The sequence below is a fragment of the Urocampus carinirostris genome, chromosome 1 (assembly GCF_059441175.1).
Source record: "Urocampus carinirostris isolate Australia breed hairy pipefish chromosome 1, RoL_Ucar_1.0, whole genome shotgun sequence".
NCBI lineage: Eukaryota > Metazoa > Chordata > Actinopteri > Syngnathiformes > Syngnathidae > Urocampus > Urocampus carinirostris.
In genome coordinates, this window is record NC_142349.1 from 10093045 (window position 1) to 10109822 (window position 16778).

The window sequence follows — 16778 nt, forward strand, 5'->3', positions numbered from 1 at the left end:
TTGCTCGGGGTTATATGAAAAAAAAAAATGTCAAAATGAGTTTCAACTATTTTGGGATCTGCTGGGGAGAGACACATTTTGTTTGTATGATTCACAGGCTCTGACGTTGTCAAAACATGAAACGTCACACAGTGAAATAAAATGTGACGAATTCGTTTTGTCTGGAATTTGGCGTTGTTTTGTTGAATTCGTCTTAATATTCGTTCTCTTAAAAAAAAACAATTTTGCTTTCATGTGTTTTTGAGTCTAAAAGGTTCTCGACCCACTTACACAAAGCGCATTAATCTGTTTTTAAATGAGTCGAATGTAATTTCCAAAGTCTGTACTGTTTCGTATTTAACAATCTCAAGTCCCCCGTGCTTCTGGTTGCCCATTTTTCAATGATTTACACCTCATTGAATGCAAGTAAAAAAAGATTATTGTGGTCTAGTTTTTCTATGTGGTGTACAAAACAGGACCGTCTGGTTTTGATTATTCAAATGAGATAAGGATAAGGGGAAAAAATACTTTTAGTTTCGTTTTACCAGAATCCCGTGCCCTTCCCAGTCACACCCCCTCTTGCACTTTTTTTTTTTTTTCAAACAAACTTCTCGTTTATCGTCGAATTTGTGGTCTGACTCGTGCATGTTGTGGCCGCGGTTACCCCTTTTTAATGGTAACCAAGCAACGTCAGCGACACAAACACTGAGAAATAAGTCGAGCTTTAACAACCAGCCTTGGGTAAGGTATTTCACACACTTTATTTTTTTTTAAGTTCACTTTGGAAATCTCGCACGCAGTATTAAGTTTTGTTTTGTCTTTACCTCAAGCCTGCTACCTCAGAGATACTTTAAAGAGAAAAGTCGATTTGAAGATCTGGGTGTCACTTTAATCTGTTCTCTGTCATGGACGTTTATTTTTAGTGTAGGTGCCGCGCAGTTGGGTTCGGAAGCAAATAACCAGCGGTTGTTGTTTTTTGTTTTGATTTCACACGTACGATTCTGGGTGGGTTACCTTGTTTTTGCCATAAGTTTTATCATGGCTCATCAAATCTCCTTTTTATGGTAACGTTACGCTTAAATTTTGGATAAACAACTAGCTCTCTAGCCCCGTCCAGTACCTCTAGTTTCATCTCATCTCACTCCAGCAGCTCCCGTGTTATTTTCGATTGTTTTGTTCTCGATTGTTCTCAGCTCAGGGATGCTGCTGGAAATGTGAATTTCCCTTCGGGGATGAACAAAGTATCTATCTATCTATCTATCTATCTATCAGCCATACCGCTTATCCTCATTAGGATCGCGGGGGGGGGGGGGCTGGAGCCCATCCCAGCCATCTCCGGGCAGTGGGCAGGGGACACCCTGAACTGGTTGCCAGCCAATCGCAGGGCACACAGGGACAGACAACTCGTTCGCTTACACGTAATATATTAAGTCAAGTCATGTTTATTTGTATAGCCCTTAATCTCAAGGAGTCTCAAAGGACTGTACAGACCACGTATCATTGCAAACTACAGACTATTATTACACCATCGCCTGAACTAAAACCTACACAAGGGCAAGGAAAAATTCAACCTCAACATGAGGCAAATTAAGAAACCTCGAGAAGAGACCGCACATGAGGCTCAGAAAAGTTAAGTTTTTGTTCCTGGTATAAGTTTAAAATACGTATTTATTATTATTTGAGTTGGTTCTGCTTTTCCATTTACTATATATTTATTATTTTACTCAATCAATGCTAGCCATACAAAAATTGATCCATAACCAAACTAAACTCTGGTACTCAAATAGTGGGGTGGGGTGGGGAGCCTGGGGGGAAGGGGCGCGTTTGATTTCAGGGACCTTTATTTATTTTTTTTCAGACAGAAAATAATTAAGATACACTGATTTAAAGGGACAATGTGTAATTTTCGACCACTAGGTGTCGCTGTATTGTGTGGAGAAACCAAAAAGGAAATACAAACTACGAGACTAAAAATGCGCCATTTTTTCCTTCTTATTTTTTTGCCACCCTTTCGCGAATTTTGGTTTGAACAAATTTATTGACACTAAAAACAGAAAACAATCATGACAATCTCAACAGCAATTAAGCACATTCACAATATTATATTCCAATCTTACGTTTTTAACAGCAAACACAAAGTGAGGTTTGAACAAACCTTCTCGAAAATCTTATTAGCAATCAAACATATTCACAATTTCATTATATAACATCTTTGTTAGTGTCAATAGATCCGTCCAGGCCAATTAAAAGAAAATATACTAAAAAGAAATAGAAAATGAAAGAAAAAGAAAAAACATCCATCCATTATCTGCACCACTTATCCTCAATAGGGTGGCGGTGGGTGCTTGAGTCCTTCCCAGCTGTCTCCGGGCAGTGGGCACCCTGAACTGGTTGCCAGCCAGTCGCAGGGCAACAGAAGAGTAAAAAGAGAACGAAGAAGATGAGAAAAGCGGAAAACAAAGAATAAAAAAGGAAATTAAAGAATAGACAGATATAAAATAGAAAATGAAAGCCAAAGAAAATGAAAGAATAAAGAAAAAAAGTGAGGGCAAAAATAACTAAAATAGATGAGAAATGGTAAAAACTCAGAAAAAAAGGAAAATTCATAAGGAAAAACGATAGAAAACAGTAGAAAATCGATAAGAAAAAAGCCAAAGAAAAGACGGATTTTATTGGACAGTATCCTGAGCAGCAAGAAACCCGACAAATATGTCGGCTTCCTGCTGGTGACATCCTCATCTTATTTAGAATAAATACAAGTTTCTGATTTTTAAGAGTTTATCTATTTTTGCCTATGTTTCAAATCAATATTCTTTTCTTTGAAAATATTTTTGGGGACATTGTGTACTATATAGCGCCATCTAGTGGTGAAAAATGTAATTTAAAAACTTCATCTGAAAAATAAGCAAAAATACATTAATTATAATAATAATTTAATAATAATTTCCTTTGTATTGTCATTCTTTGTAACAATGTACACAGAACGAAATGTCGATACACCTGACCCGTTGTAGCGAGTCGATGCAGCCGCAGCCAACAGAGGGCGCCGCCATTATACCAATTAGGTATGTCTCGGCCGAGGCGCGAACCAGCGACCTCCCAGTCTCAAAGCGGGCACACTACCATCAATTATCATGTAAACATGCATGTAAATTACTCATATATATATATATATATATATATATATTTAATTTTAAATAACATGAGGCTCACCTAAAGGGAGATGGCATGATGGTCTGCCATCTTGCTGCTACGGAGACCCAAAAAAATACAAAAACCTTGTGAAAGGCTGGCCAATAAATGAGAAAGAAAATGGTGCGGTTTGGTCACTTTGAGTCTCTGCAGTCTGTTTTCTCCCTTGTGCTTTTTAGCTCGGTCGCACGACGCAATATAACGAACACATTGTATCAAATAAAACACATCGTCCCTTTAAGTAACATAAAAAGGCATGACGTTTTTCAGGTTTAGGATCCAGTTTCTCAGTTTTGAATGAGTTCAGTGAATGCAAATTGAAGAGTATCAATCTTAACTATTCAGCCCTTTATCCCAAACAATGTGAAATGACTTGACCGGCTCACAGATGTTAAGATGAATTTATCACCCATGAATACAGGTTATTTGATATCATACGCAGACGCTATTTAATTCCTGTTTTTGATGTAAATTTGACAGTGAACTTCAACTGCAAGTCATCTAGAAGCAAGCGGTCTCTGCCTCCTATTTCGGAAAGCGTATGAGCATAAAAGCTTTTTAATTCCTCAGAGCGATGTTATAAAAAAGTGCTTAAATAATGTGTTCCGACTCATTCTGTGCAGCTCTCTGGTCAACGAGGGGAAAGGAGCAAAAGCCAACTGACATGGGGGCGATCACAGAGCAAGAAGAGCTCCGACTGGTTCTGGTCGGAAATACAGGATCCGGCAAGAGTGCTTCTGCAAACACAATCTTAGGACGACAACAGTTCAAATCAAAGTGTTGTGCCTGCTCGGTGACCCGCGAATGCCAATATGGGAGCACGAATCTTGAGGATGACGATGGCCACGAGAGAAACGTTACAGTGGTTGACATGCCCGGCTTTGGGGACACACACCTCAGTGCTAAAGAAATACATACAGAAATTGCTAAATGTCTGTCTGTCTCTGCTCCGGGGCCACACGCTTTCCTGCTGGTTGTACCAATTGGGCGTTATACGAAAAACCAGGACCAGGCGGTTATCAATCTGGCCAGAATATTTGGAGACGATGCCGTCACATACCACACGGTGGTTCTTTTTACGAGAGGGGATGATCTTGAAGGCATTGAGTTTGAGGAATACCTTAAAGAGTGTCCTCCTCATCTTGAGAATCTCATTGCCAAGTGTGGGGGCAGATACCAAGTGTTTGACAATCGTAAAAAGTCCAGGGATATAGTCCAAGTTCAAGAACTTGTTAGAACAGTGGACAGGATGGTGAGGCAGAGTAAAACTGGATTTTATTCAGGTAAACTGTTTGAAGCGGCTGAGGCTGCCATTAGGGAGGAGTTCCAGGGAGAGGAATCTGATTTCGAGGCTGACGAAATAGAAGATAGACCGCTGGCAGTTTGGCCCAGGAGGAGGAAGATGCATAAAATAGATGACAATGGTAAGCCTAGAGGAAGTAGGCGAGCCTCAGACAAAAAAAGGCGGATGGTGGCCATGTTTTCTCCACGGGTGATGAAAAGTTTGAGGCGCATAGTGGCTGCCGGCCTAGTCGGCTTGGCGGTCGGAGTCGCCTTTGGCGTTGCAGCGACATGTGTAGCCGCCGTCTCAGCTTCTGTGGTAGGGAACGCCGTCGGCTTGGTTGCAGTTACGCTAACCGGTACGTCAGCAGTGTGTGTCGGGAACTCTGTGGGGGCCATTGTTTCGGCAGCCTTAGGACCGACCGCTCTGACTGCAGCAGGAGCTACTGGTGGAGTGATTGGCGGTGTGATGGGATTGTTTGCTGGTTCGGAGGCAGAGAGTGTGAAAGAGGGAGCTTGTGATGCTTTTAAGCAGGTTAGCGAGGTCGGAGTTTTTGCTCTTGGGGCTGCCGCCGTTGTTGGGGCCTCTTTGGGGACTGGGGCAGCTCTGAGTGCTGTTCTTGAAGCGCAAGATGCCATGCAAGCTTCTCTTGTCCCTAAGGAAGGACCATCTCTTGGGGAGCAAGATTCCATGCAAGCTCCTCCTGTTCCTAAGATAGGACCTTCTCTCCTCGATGCGGTCACCACGTTGGGAAAAGCTGTAGTAGCTGTTGGCGCAGCTGGTGGCATTACAGTGAAAGTGGTCAAGAGTAAATCCAAAGATTCCGAGAAAAGTTCATACAAGGTCACATGGAATAAATGAACAAAAACAACTGTACCTGTAACCACAGTGTTGTGGAAAGGTATTTCCCCCATTCCTAAATTTCTGTTTTTTTTGCTCATTTATCGCTCACAGAGGTTTCAGATCATCACACCAATTTCAATATCACACAGAGACAACCAAAGGAAATACAAAATGCCATTTTGAAATGTTTATTCAATTTATTGAGGCACAAAAAAATCAAAACCTATGTGAAAACGTAATCACACTCTGAGCCTAAATGCAAGGCGGGCCACCTTTAGCAGTGATAAAAGAAATCAAACATTTACAGTAATTGGCTGTGGAAGAATTTTTACCCACTCCTTGCGAAATTGTTTCCAGTCTGCGATATTGTTTTTTTTTTAGCATAAGCGGCCCGTTCAAAATCACACCTCTTAATCTCAGTTGGATTCAAATCCGGACTTTGACTGGGCCACTGCAGAACCTTCATTTGTTTTTGTTTTTTGAGCCATTCAGATGTGGGCTTGTTGGTGTGTGATCGTCCTCCTACATGATCCCAAAGCGCTTGAATTTGAAGGCAAGAACTGATGGCCAGACATTCTCCTTCAGGATCTTCTGGTAAACACCAGAATTAATTATTACATCAACCACAGCAAGTTGGCCATGGTCCTGAGGCAGTAAAGCAGCTCCAGACCATCACACTGCCATCACCATGCCTTACTGTTGCCATTATGTTCTTTTTGTCAAATGCTGTGCCAATATGACGCTAGATATAATGGGCTGCACACCTTCCAAAATTTTCACATTTTGATTCATCAGTCTACAGAATATTCCTCCAAATTTCTTGGGGATAATCAAGACTGTGTACATTTTTGAGGTAGTGTTTTTCGCCTGGGAACTCTCCCATCGATGCCATTTTTGGCCAGTGTCTGTCTTATAATGGTGTAAGTGAAATTATAGTTTGAATGTGCTTTTGTATGATTTTATCCTCAAGAGTACCTTAACGAAGCCAAAAATTATATCCTGGTGCTGTTTATATCGTTACAACAATTGTATCTTGGGGCCTGCTAACTTCTAAATCAAGATGTCCTTTTAGTGCCGGGAAGTCTGGTCACAGGCTTGGCTGCCCTTGCTATACTCCCTTGATTTTATAGTAACTCACCGATGTTTTATGTGAGAAAAGTTTCACCTCTCTTACTGTTGATTAATTGTGCTCGCACGCCATCTAGTGACCAGCATTATACAGCTCCATTTAATCATGTGATTTTGTTTAAGCCAATCTGCTTTGTTTCTGCAAAGGAAATTATGGTCTAAGTGTGCCTTTTATACTATATTATATATTTTACACCCAATATATACTTCATATGTTTATATATCTTTATACGTTTATATATTTCTGTATTGTACTCAAAACCAGTTAAGCTTTCAAGTTGTTCTGAAAAGCAAGCACCTTCAAGGACAAGGCAATAAGGTTCCCAAGCCGAAAAGCTACAATTCAGACACTCACTGTTAGACTCCTCTCTGTTATCAAACAGGTGCACGGAACTCCTTTGCTAACCATCTACAACTTGAAGACTGCTGGGCACATTCTGTTCTGGGAGAGCCACTCCCAAATTCCAATTCAAGAGCTTGTTTTAGTATTGCTCATTTATTGTACTCGCACGCTATCTAGCGACCAATATTATACACGGCATTTAAATATGTGATTCCTGTCTGAACCAATCAGAAACCTTATTGTGTCCTCCAGTCAGAATCCACTGGACCTTATAAAAAAGAGGCCACACTTCAGTCTGCGGAAGTACAGTGTAACCTCGGTTTTCGAACGCCCCTCAGTTCGAAGAAATCGGAGTCCGACCAAAAATTTTAAGAAATTTTTGCTGCAGATTAGCCTGGGTTAGCTTTATGTTTACGTTAAACATTCAAGGTAAACATTCAGGGTGTTGGAACGGATTAAAACGATTTACATTACTTTTAGTGGGAAAAAATGATTTCAGTGATCGAACAAATCGGTTTTCGAACAGAGTTCTGGAACGAATTATGGTCGAGAACCGAGGTTCCACTGTATTTAATTTCAATTTGCAAAAACGCAGTTTTGCCTTGTTTCAATGTGCTTGCTTTTCTTTAATAAACGATTTTGATTGTAACTTAAAAGTTTCTTAAATCATCCGGACATTGTTTTCAATTTGACAGTTTTATGTATTCATGTCATCTTGTTTAAGTCAAGTCATGTTTTTTTGTACAGCTCTTAATCACAAGGAATCTCATAGGGCTAAAAACTACAGACTTATTACATTATTCCACTTTAAAAAATGCCACCATTTGTAAATATGTGAACTTTTACATCCAGGGGGCTGATTTAATTGCTTATAGAATTGTCTTAATTGTCCTTGATAACCTTATACTGTAGTGCTCATTGTCAGCCACGAGGTAAATAAGAGCGAGACAAGTGGAATATCCGTCGAGGAAGACGCAAGTCTTATGTAACTTCCCCATTGTGCATGAATAAACTAGCGTGAACCGACCCTAATCATGGAAAAGCCAATAAGATGTGTTGGTTACGCCTGTGTTTTAAATAAATGGGCTAGTAATTATCAGATGGGTGTCTTTTCTTTCCGAGCTGGTCTTTAAACCAGAATTAGAGGAAAGCTCAGGTGGGATGGGAAAGAAAGACAGTTCCTTGCGGCCAGGCATCGATTACCGGGGACTTAATGAAATCACGGTAAAAAAAAAACTGTACCCTTTACAGCTGCTCTCTTCCGCCTTCGAACTGCTTCAGGGGGCCACGGTTTTCACAAAACTTGATCTTCGCAACGCTTACCATCTGGTCCGTATCCGGGAGGGCGACAAGTAGAAAACGGCTTTCAACACCCCCACGGGGCACTACGAATACCTGGTCATGATGCCAGGTATGGACTGACCAACGCCCCTGCCGTCTTCCAGTCCCTCATCAATGACGTGCTGCGTGATGTACTCAACCGGTTCGTGTTTGTCTACTTGGATGACATTCTGATTTTCTCCAAGACCGTGGAGGAACACACGCAGCACGTCCAGCTCATTCTCCGTCGCCTCCTGGAGAACTCCCTCTTTGCGAAGGCAGAGAAATGTGAGTTCCACGCCATGACCGTGGCTTTTCTGGGATACATTGCGGCAGAGGGGAGGCTGCAAATGGACCCCGCGAAGGCAATTATGACCTGGGGGATCGTGAACTACTGGTCATTAAATTGGCACTGGAAGAGTGGCGTAACTGGCTGGAGGGGGTTTCGGTACCGTTCCTGGTGTGGACGGACCACAAAAATTTGGAGTACATCCGCTCAGCGAAGCGCCTGAACCCGAGACAATCCCGCTGGTCCCTATTCTTCACCTGGTTTAACTTCACTCTCTCCTACCGCCCGGGATCCCGTGATGTCAAGCCCCATGCCCTCTCCTGCCAGTTCCAGAAGGAGGACGATCAACCCCGGGGCCTGGCTGCGTTCCTTCCTGCTTCCCAGGTGGTTGCTACACGCTCCTGGGACATCAAGGACCGTTTCAGGGAGGCGCTCCGGGATCCAGCTGCATGTGTTCCTCCAGGGTCTTGGAGAAAATCAGAATGTCATACAAGTAGTACCTGTCAGAATGGGTGACTATTTGTCCCGGAGTGTCTACGCTCCGAGGGCCTCTAATGGGGGCACGACTACCGCCTTTCCTGCCACCCGGGGGCAGCCCGCACCAGTAACTTCCTGTCCTGGCGCTTCTGGTGGCCCTCCTTGGCAAGAGATTTTCAGGATTACGTAAGGGCTTGCCGAACCTGCGCCCGGAACAAGTCGTCTAATCGACCCTCTGCTGGCCTGCTACAACCCTTGCCGGTCCACAGTCGTCCTTGGTCCCACATATCTATGGACTTTGTGACTGGACTGCCTGCCTCAGAAGGATTACAACTATTCTGACAATTGTGGACCGCTTCAGCATGATGGTCCACCTTGTGGCACTACCCAAACTCCCTTCCGCCAAGGAAACGGCGCAGGCGGTCCAGTTGCACGTCTTCCGGCTTCATGGTAAACCCAAGGACATCGTTTCTGACCGAGCTCCCCAATTCGCTTCTAGCTTTTGGAAGGAGTTCTGCCGTCTTCTGGGGGCCTCGGTCAGCCTCTCCTCTGGGTTTCACTCGCAGTCAAATGGTCAGTCTGAACGTCTAAACCAGGATTTGGAGACCGCGCTCCGCTGCATGGTTTCCAGGGAGCCTCTTTCTCGGGCACGGCAGCTGGTGTGGGTGGAGTACGCCCACAATTCGTTGGTCAGCTCATCCACCGGTATATCCCCCTTCCAGTGCGTCTACGGCTACCAGCCACCCCTGTTTCCCAGCCAAGAGGGATAGGTTTCCTGTCCGTCGGCGTTTGCTAATGCCTGGCGCTGTCTCCGCACCTCAAAACCTACTCCAATGGAGCTAACCGTAGGAGGACGCCTGCTCCGGCGTACCAGGTGGGCCAGCAAGTGTGGCTATCGTCCAAAGACCTTCCTCTTTGGGTGGAGTCTAAGAAGCTGGCTCCGCGATTCCTGGGACCTTTTCCGGTGGACAAGGTCATCAGCCCATCAGGGGTCCGGCTTCATCTGCCCAGCACCATGAGGGTCCACCCGATGTTCCACGTTTACTGCATCAAGCCAGTCCGCCAGAGTCCACTGGCACCTGAAGCACCTCCTCCTCCGGCCCGATCTACACCTGCTCTTTTCTGGACTCGATACCGCCCTTGCTCTTTCGTCCTGGCTGTTGACCAGTATTCCTGCTGCCTACGATTATCCTCGCTCGACACGGAAGTACCACTTCCGCGTTCCTGCCACCTGCTACCCATGTCTGTTGATCATTGGATCGTGGAAGCAAGCACTGGTCTCTCTCTTTATCAATAAAACTGAGTAAACAAACGCTACTGGGTCATGTCTCCGTTTCTGGCTTGTGACAGTGTTTATCACATCATCTCGTACTTTTTTTTTTTTAAGTATATAGTATTTTTGTTTGTTTTTTCACTTGTCCTACACGCGGCAGCCCTCACAGTCAATTTCCCTTTTGTAATTTATAGTCGCCATGTCGGAAATGGGGTGGGCTAACATTTTCGCAGGAAGCCCAGGGCAAGGTGGCCAAAGGGCTATTGCCATCATCTGGTGAAATGTTAAATATTCTTTTTCGTACAATTTTATATTACGATCATCGTTACTGGCGGGCCACATTGCTTTTATGACTGAGGCTTCGGGCCAGTAAAAATTTGATCACGGGCTGTAACTGGCCCCTGGGCCGGACTTTGGGCATTGCTGCTCTGGCTAAATTCTAATAAATGGAAAGAATTTCAGAGAGTGACCTGAGATCTACTGGTGGTTCTGTGGGGATTCAAAACAGGAGGACTGACCAACCCCAGGAGATAATCTTCCCTAATCCTAAATCGACTTGTGGGTTGTGTAACTATAACTAGGGTCAACCAAGAACTAATGAATCAAGTACCTTTTCTATCACATGAACACTGGTTTTGTTACAATGGCCATCCATAAATTTAACACAAGCAGGGTTAGTAATAAGAGTTACTACACCTATCAAACAGCTGTCAATGGGGTACACCTTCCGTGGGTGTGGGGGTTGTCGAAGATCCACCCTTAGGGCCCTGGCGAGTGAGGGATTTATTTAGTTTGAGTCAAAACTAGAGTCAAATATACGTTTACCGCTTTGGTCCATTGGCCATGGCTAATCGCCAACGGTAAACTACCGCTTGTTATCCTGTCCATAGTGGTCTTACTAAAACCACTTGTCCATGTCTGACTTCTTTGGTGAGGCAAAAACACACACCAAATGCCCTGTCTTTATGCAATAAAAGCAGCGTCCTTCATGACATTGTTTGCTTCTTTCTACCAATCTCCATGATCCTCTCGCCCTTCTCTGAGCAGGGTGCATGGCGAGGAGGGGAGTGATGTGGACTCCCCGCATCGTAGTGACATCGACGAAGTGAGCCACTTCGTGTAAGGACCCTCCCCTTTGAGGTTTAAACACGCAGATAATGTCCGTCATATACAGTAGTTGTAAAGTCATTCTTGAGCACTGTGTTATTATTTTCTTTATTTTATTATTTAGGAAACAGAAATTAAATAATTTTCCTCCTCTACTTTGACAGTTACGTTTCTCTCTGTGTATTCTGTCTTTTATCCTGTAGATATGTCCTTTTCTTGTTTTCTTTTCTTTGTAAAATATTCGTTGGATCAGGGGTGTCAAACTCATTTTAGCCAGGGGCCACATGCTTGAAAAAAATCTTCGGGGGCCTGACTTGTAGATTTAAGAGAAAGAAAGAAAGAGAGAGACAGAGGGAGAAAAAGAGTGAGAGAAAAGGAGAGACAAGGGAAGAGAGAGAAAAAAGGAGGGAAGAGAAGTAGATAGAGCACAAAATCAGTAAGAAAGGGAGGGAGGCAGAGAAAGGGAGAAAAGACAGGGAGGGAAAGAAAGAAAGAAAGAAAGAAAGAAAAGAAAGAGAGAAAGAAAGAACATGTGAAATGGAGCGACAAAGAGAGAGAGATATAAAAAGTGAAAAGAATGAGAGAAGAGAAAAAGAGTGAAAAAGAAAGTGTAGGAGAGAAAGATAAAAAAGATAGGATGAGCAAAAAGCAAAAAATCGAGAGAAAGTAAGAGTGATAGAGAAAATGAAATACTGTAGATAAAAAAGAACAAGGGAGAGAAAATTGTGAGAAAGAGAGAGAGAGAAAGAGAGAGGCAGAGAGAGAGAGAGAGAGAGAAATACAGTTGCATTATGAGTGGCACATGGCTTTGGTGACATCAAACGGTCATATTTAAAACTGCAGCTCAATTTTCTCTTGCACTTCCATCAGTGTTATCTCGCTGACCAGGTATAATTCCTTGGCGTGCTTGGTTCGGCCCACAGGCCTCAAATTTGCATTAGACACTATGTTTCAAAAGCAATGGGGTGCATTTAGGTCACTTTGAGTTTCCGTATTTGTGCTTTGGGCACTCGTTTTCGGTGGCACCACAGAATACAGCGACATCTAGTGGGAAAATAATGCACACTGTCCCTTTACCTTTCATATTGAGGCAGGGGGCCTCAAACTATCATCCTGAGGACCGCGAGTTTGAGACCCCTGACATAGAGCCACTTGATTTTCCGCGGTGGCCTCTAGAATCGATAAGGTCTGGTGAGGTTGGGCCATGACGGCCTTTCCCCAAAAAACGATCCAAGAAGAAGATCTTTTACCCAAAATAATAAGATCTAAGAATCAAAAAAGTACTTAGAAAATCAATCTGTAATAACGAAAGACAATTAGATAGCAAATAACAACCAAGACTTAGGGAATAAGGCCCAATCCCATTTCTCTCACTCGGCCCTGAGAACCCTCCAGTGAGGTCCCTCGATAGAGGAGTGCCCTCCGCGAGTTGAGTGCAAAGTGGAGATGGTTTGGACAAGACTTGCAAGGTTCCACCCCTGTCCAGGAGATGGCGGTAATATTAATTGGCTGTAGACCTTAGTGACGTAAAGGCCTACGTCACATGTAAACAACTCGAGTCTCAACCTGTAGTGTGTCAGTTGGAGAGTTCGTGCAACGTTAAAAATGCCCGCTACAGCTGTGTTATTACCGATTGCCTGAAAGCTCATCATCTTTTCCGTGTCTCCAATCAACGGAGGAGAAATGTGCTATACTGAAGACAGCTTCGGCGCTATGTAGTGCTGATTCATCTTTACAAGGTACGTACACTCATTAAAAAAATGACCCGTTCGGTCAAATACAGTAAGAGTTAACATACAATGCACGTTCACATAATACCCTATGTTTGTGTAGACATAAATGGCAATCTACTTATTAGTATTTTAATGCCATTTTATGACATATAGTAGGGGTCTTGAATCTGTGACATGACGAAACGTAAACAAACACAAGAACAGTCCACCTGACCCTTTAGCTGACATAATATCGTCACCAAACTTCCCTGTACGACCCAAAAACCTTAGTTCATAAGGAATTTAATTCAAAAGAGTTGTCATTGAATATAAAAAGGTCATTTCAACATTTTTTCATGATGCTTACATCACAGTTAAAGCGGTCTTTTTCTTTTCTATGCCCACATTTATGTCTAAATTGTTTGTTATCTATTGTGTTCCAGAGTGGCTGTCCCATAAGCGTGGACAGGTTGGACAGGAATGTTCCCATCCTGTGCTTATGGTTGGATGTGGAGTCAGAACTCATTCAGGACTTAAGGTTGAGCAAGAAGGTTATGTGGGCCCTGCAGGAGCTGCTAAAGAGTGAACAGGGCCATGGCTGGAGGTCCTGATCTACGTGTACTGGCTGGTCCACGCTCTGTCCTACCGTGTGGTGTCACGGGTCTTCAGGGTTCCCAGGTCCACCGTACAAAGAATTGTCCACAGTTAATATGGAATAAATTGCCCAAAAGCCATATTTTAGGCTCTGGAAGTCAGACCCACATTTGCATTATGTGCTTTTCTGCATTACTATTCAATAAACATCTTCATTTTGAGTAACACCTTGGTGGTTTATTTCATAATGATGTGAGATACTGTGTGTGAACTATGTGACTGTTGGACAGAAAACAACTAGAAATCACTCCAGCTTAAATAATAGTTTACTTTCAGAAAAACAAACTCACATTGGGCCAAAATACATAATAGTAAATAAATAATGTGTCACAAATTTTAACAAAAATATACCAATACTTCCATAAAGCTGGAAACACAAACTGGAACTTCATTGAGTTCTTAATAAAAATTAAAAAAAATTCCTTTTATAAAACAAAGGGAAACATTGCAGAGATGTCACTGTTCTGGAAATTTGTCCACAAGCTTCCCAAAAAGGACGGGAACCGCTCAGTTTTGGCCACAGTTTCTTCGAGCCTTTTCCTCGCTCCGGCAGACTCCGCTTTCAAAAAGTCAAGGAGTGTATCGTGCTTCCTTTTTTTTCTGGGTGATTTGGGGTTTGGCGCCGGATTAGAAGGTGCCAACGACGTGCCCGGTGGTGTGGATGGCGTGGTAGCTGTGATGGTGACCAGCTCTTCCACGGGACGTTCTACAGTGGCCTTTAGGTTGGGTGGAAAAAAAGAGAATTACTTAATGCTGATGTATTGTACAAAACAACTGTGTATAGGATGCTCAACAAGTTGATATGAGACAGGAAATTATAGGATGTGTTCTGGATAATTATTTGATAGTGAATAGATACAAAAAAATGACATGTTATTCTTATGGCTGTAAGAGCCTTCTATTGGCCAGCATCACATATGCTTTAGAATTGTCTCCACATTTGGACAACATTTTGAGAAGGTAATTAGTTTACTTAATATGTGTTTACAGAGAAGGCAGTGGACTGTGTGATAGTAATTTGTTTCAACTGTATTTCCACGTGAAATTCGGAGACATTACTCATAATGCATGATGAAAACTAATGCATTCTGATCTCACATGAAAGAATCATATTGTAAATAAAACACGACACCCGAAATTGTGTGCAGTAAACAAGGGCTTATGTCCAGAACGGTATTCTGACTATGCTCCATGTAGATGTATAAGCACGACTCGTTTAAGATAAAAACAGGGATGGGCTGAACCGTGATTTTCTGCACAGTTATCCTACTTTACAGTTTGTAGCGTGAAGATTTTTTTTGCCAGCTCCCTTGGTAGATTAGTGCACTTCGTAAAGTAGCGATTTTGCAATGTTCGTGTTTTAACGCGAAAATACGATTTTCTATTGCATTTACGTCTAACTAAGATATCTCAATACATTTTGTTGCAAATACATGCGTGGTTGTGGAAAACTACTTACATTTGTGCGGTTCCTTTTCGGGCATGTTTGTTGATATTGAGAATTCGCAAAGCCTTCTGGGTAGTCACTTCGCTGCCAAGTGAGGTCGAGAGCCCCCTCGGTCTTGAAGTGGTTACGACATGGTTTGAGGGCACTTCTGCCTCGGTCTTGAGAGTATCGGGACACACCCCATTTTCACGTGAACGCGCAAACCGAGTGACTAGGGCACATAGCGAGTGAAAGTGCGAAGAATGGGACTCAGCCTAAATATGTGAGTGGAAAAATCCCATGGACTTCCTATGAACCCAAAGTTACCTGTAAGGTGCATCCACAGTCCTTTAAGCTTCAGTTCAACAGCGGACACGATCTCCTCCCCCACCCCGCAAAAAGCCGCTCGTTCCGCATTTCAATCCATGTAAAATTGTAACAAAACCATAACCGTAAAATCGAATCCGCTCATTTCTTCAAAAATATTGTCACAACCAGAGTTGGGTAGGGTTACTTTAACTGGATTACTTTCAATTACTTTTGGATTACTCCAATATCAAATATGCTAATAAAAGAAAAAAAAAAACTAAATCTGAATGAAATGACAAAATTTTGTGCAGGCTTGGGGAGTAACGGAATACATGGAACGGCAAAAATTATGTTGGCAAGCTGTTTGGATTTATTTTCATTTTGTTTCTGTCGCATTTTATGTTAGTTTTGCCGGAGATCAAAGAGATCAAAGCCAGGAGAGAAAGCTTACTGCGTGTTGTGAGTCATAATTGTATTCATATTTAGTTTCTTTTGTCTGTTATTAGCATATTTGGTATTGGAGTAATCCAAAAGTAATTGAAAGTAATCCAGTTAAAGTAACCCTACCCAACCCTGGTCACAACCAGGAAGCAGCCAGCCGATCATATTCCAGAGAAGACGTACATCGATCTCAAAACATTGGCAGGTGATCTTATTGGTAAGGAAGTAGCACCCATAGCAGATTCTCACGGGGCACAATAACTTTAAAAAACGGGGGACACAAACTGCGGGCTCGTGGGCTGCTAATGGCCCACTGGGCCACAAGTTTTGGTCTTCTGCAAGCGAGCACGTAGTCATAGAAAACTCAAGATATCAATTGCAGACGATAAATAGAGAGCTGGTAGATGAAGGAAATGTCGCTCACTTGAATAGGATACTTTTATAATTGTAGAGTACGGGAATTTTTACCTGAATTTAAAGAGTGGAACGATAGAAGGCGGTAATGCACAAGCTCCTGAAAATATTCTATGAGACAGTTGTGGCAAGCGCCCTCTTCTATGCGACAGCGTGTTGGGGAGGCAGCGTCAAGAAGAAGGATGCCTCTCGTCTCAATAAACTGGCTAGGAAAGCGAGCTCTGTTGTGGGCACAGAGCTGGACAGCCTGACAACAGTAGCTGAGAGACGGGCACTGGAAAAGCTGCGGTCAATCATGGACAATCCATCGCATCCACTACACAGCATTATCTCCAGACAGAAGAGCAGTTTCAGCGACAGACTGCTGTCACTGTCTTGTACTACGGACAGACTGAAGAGATCTTTTCTTCCTCATGCCATGAGGCTCTTAAACTCTACCCGGCAGAGTAAAAGCCCACATTAAACCACACCACCTACATTGCATATTACCGAATTTTATTGCAATATGTATTCTGTGTAGCACTATTTCGATATTCTATATAACACGCTACAGTGGGTGTTTGTATATTGTATTATTTTTGCTTTATTA

The 16778-nt window shown here is 42.9% G+C and overlaps 1 protein-coding gene and 2 long non-coding RNA genes across 4 annotated transcripts; 2 read left to right on the forward strand and 1 right to left on the reverse strand.

The window, feature by feature from the left end:
- Positions 1 to 400: 400 nt before the first annotated feature.
- LOC148373496 (uncharacterized) lies at positions 401 to 7866 on the forward strand. 2 transcript variants are annotated; one of them, XM_088325974.1, is made up of 4 exons: positions 401 to 720; positions 2962 to 3044; positions 3652 to 3710; positions 3795 to 7866. In XM_088325974.1, the coding sequence occupies exon 4, from the start codon at positions 3836 to 3838 to the stop codon at positions 5312 to 5314; it is 1479 nt and encodes a 492-aa protein (XP_088182100.1). In that variant the 5' UTR covers positions 401 to 720; positions 2962 to 3044; positions 3652 to 3710; positions 3795 to 3835; the 3' UTR covers positions 5315 to 7866. The 2 variants fall into 2 exon arrangements, with proteins under 2 accessions (XP_088182100.1, XP_088182099.1); XM_088325973.1 differs by lacking the exon at positions 2962 to 3044.
- A 4730-nt stretch (positions 7867 to 12596) lies between these two features.
- LOC148373497 (uncharacterized) lies at positions 12597 to 13764 on the forward strand. Its single transcript, XR_015852744.1, has 2 exons — positions 12597 to 12972; positions 13389 to 13764. It is a non-coding gene; the product is annotated as an uncharacterized LOC148373497 (long non-coding RNA).
- Positions 13765 to 13847: 83 nt separating this feature from the next.
- On the reverse strand, positions 13848 to 15300 carry LOC148373498 (uncharacterized). The gene is made up of 2 exons (XR_015852743.1): positions 15059 to 15300; positions 13848 to 14315 (listed from the first exon to the last, which is right to left on the reverse strand). It is a non-coding gene; the product is annotated as an uncharacterized LOC148373498 (long non-coding RNA).
- Between the last annotated feature and the right edge of the window lie 1478 nt (positions 15301 to 16778).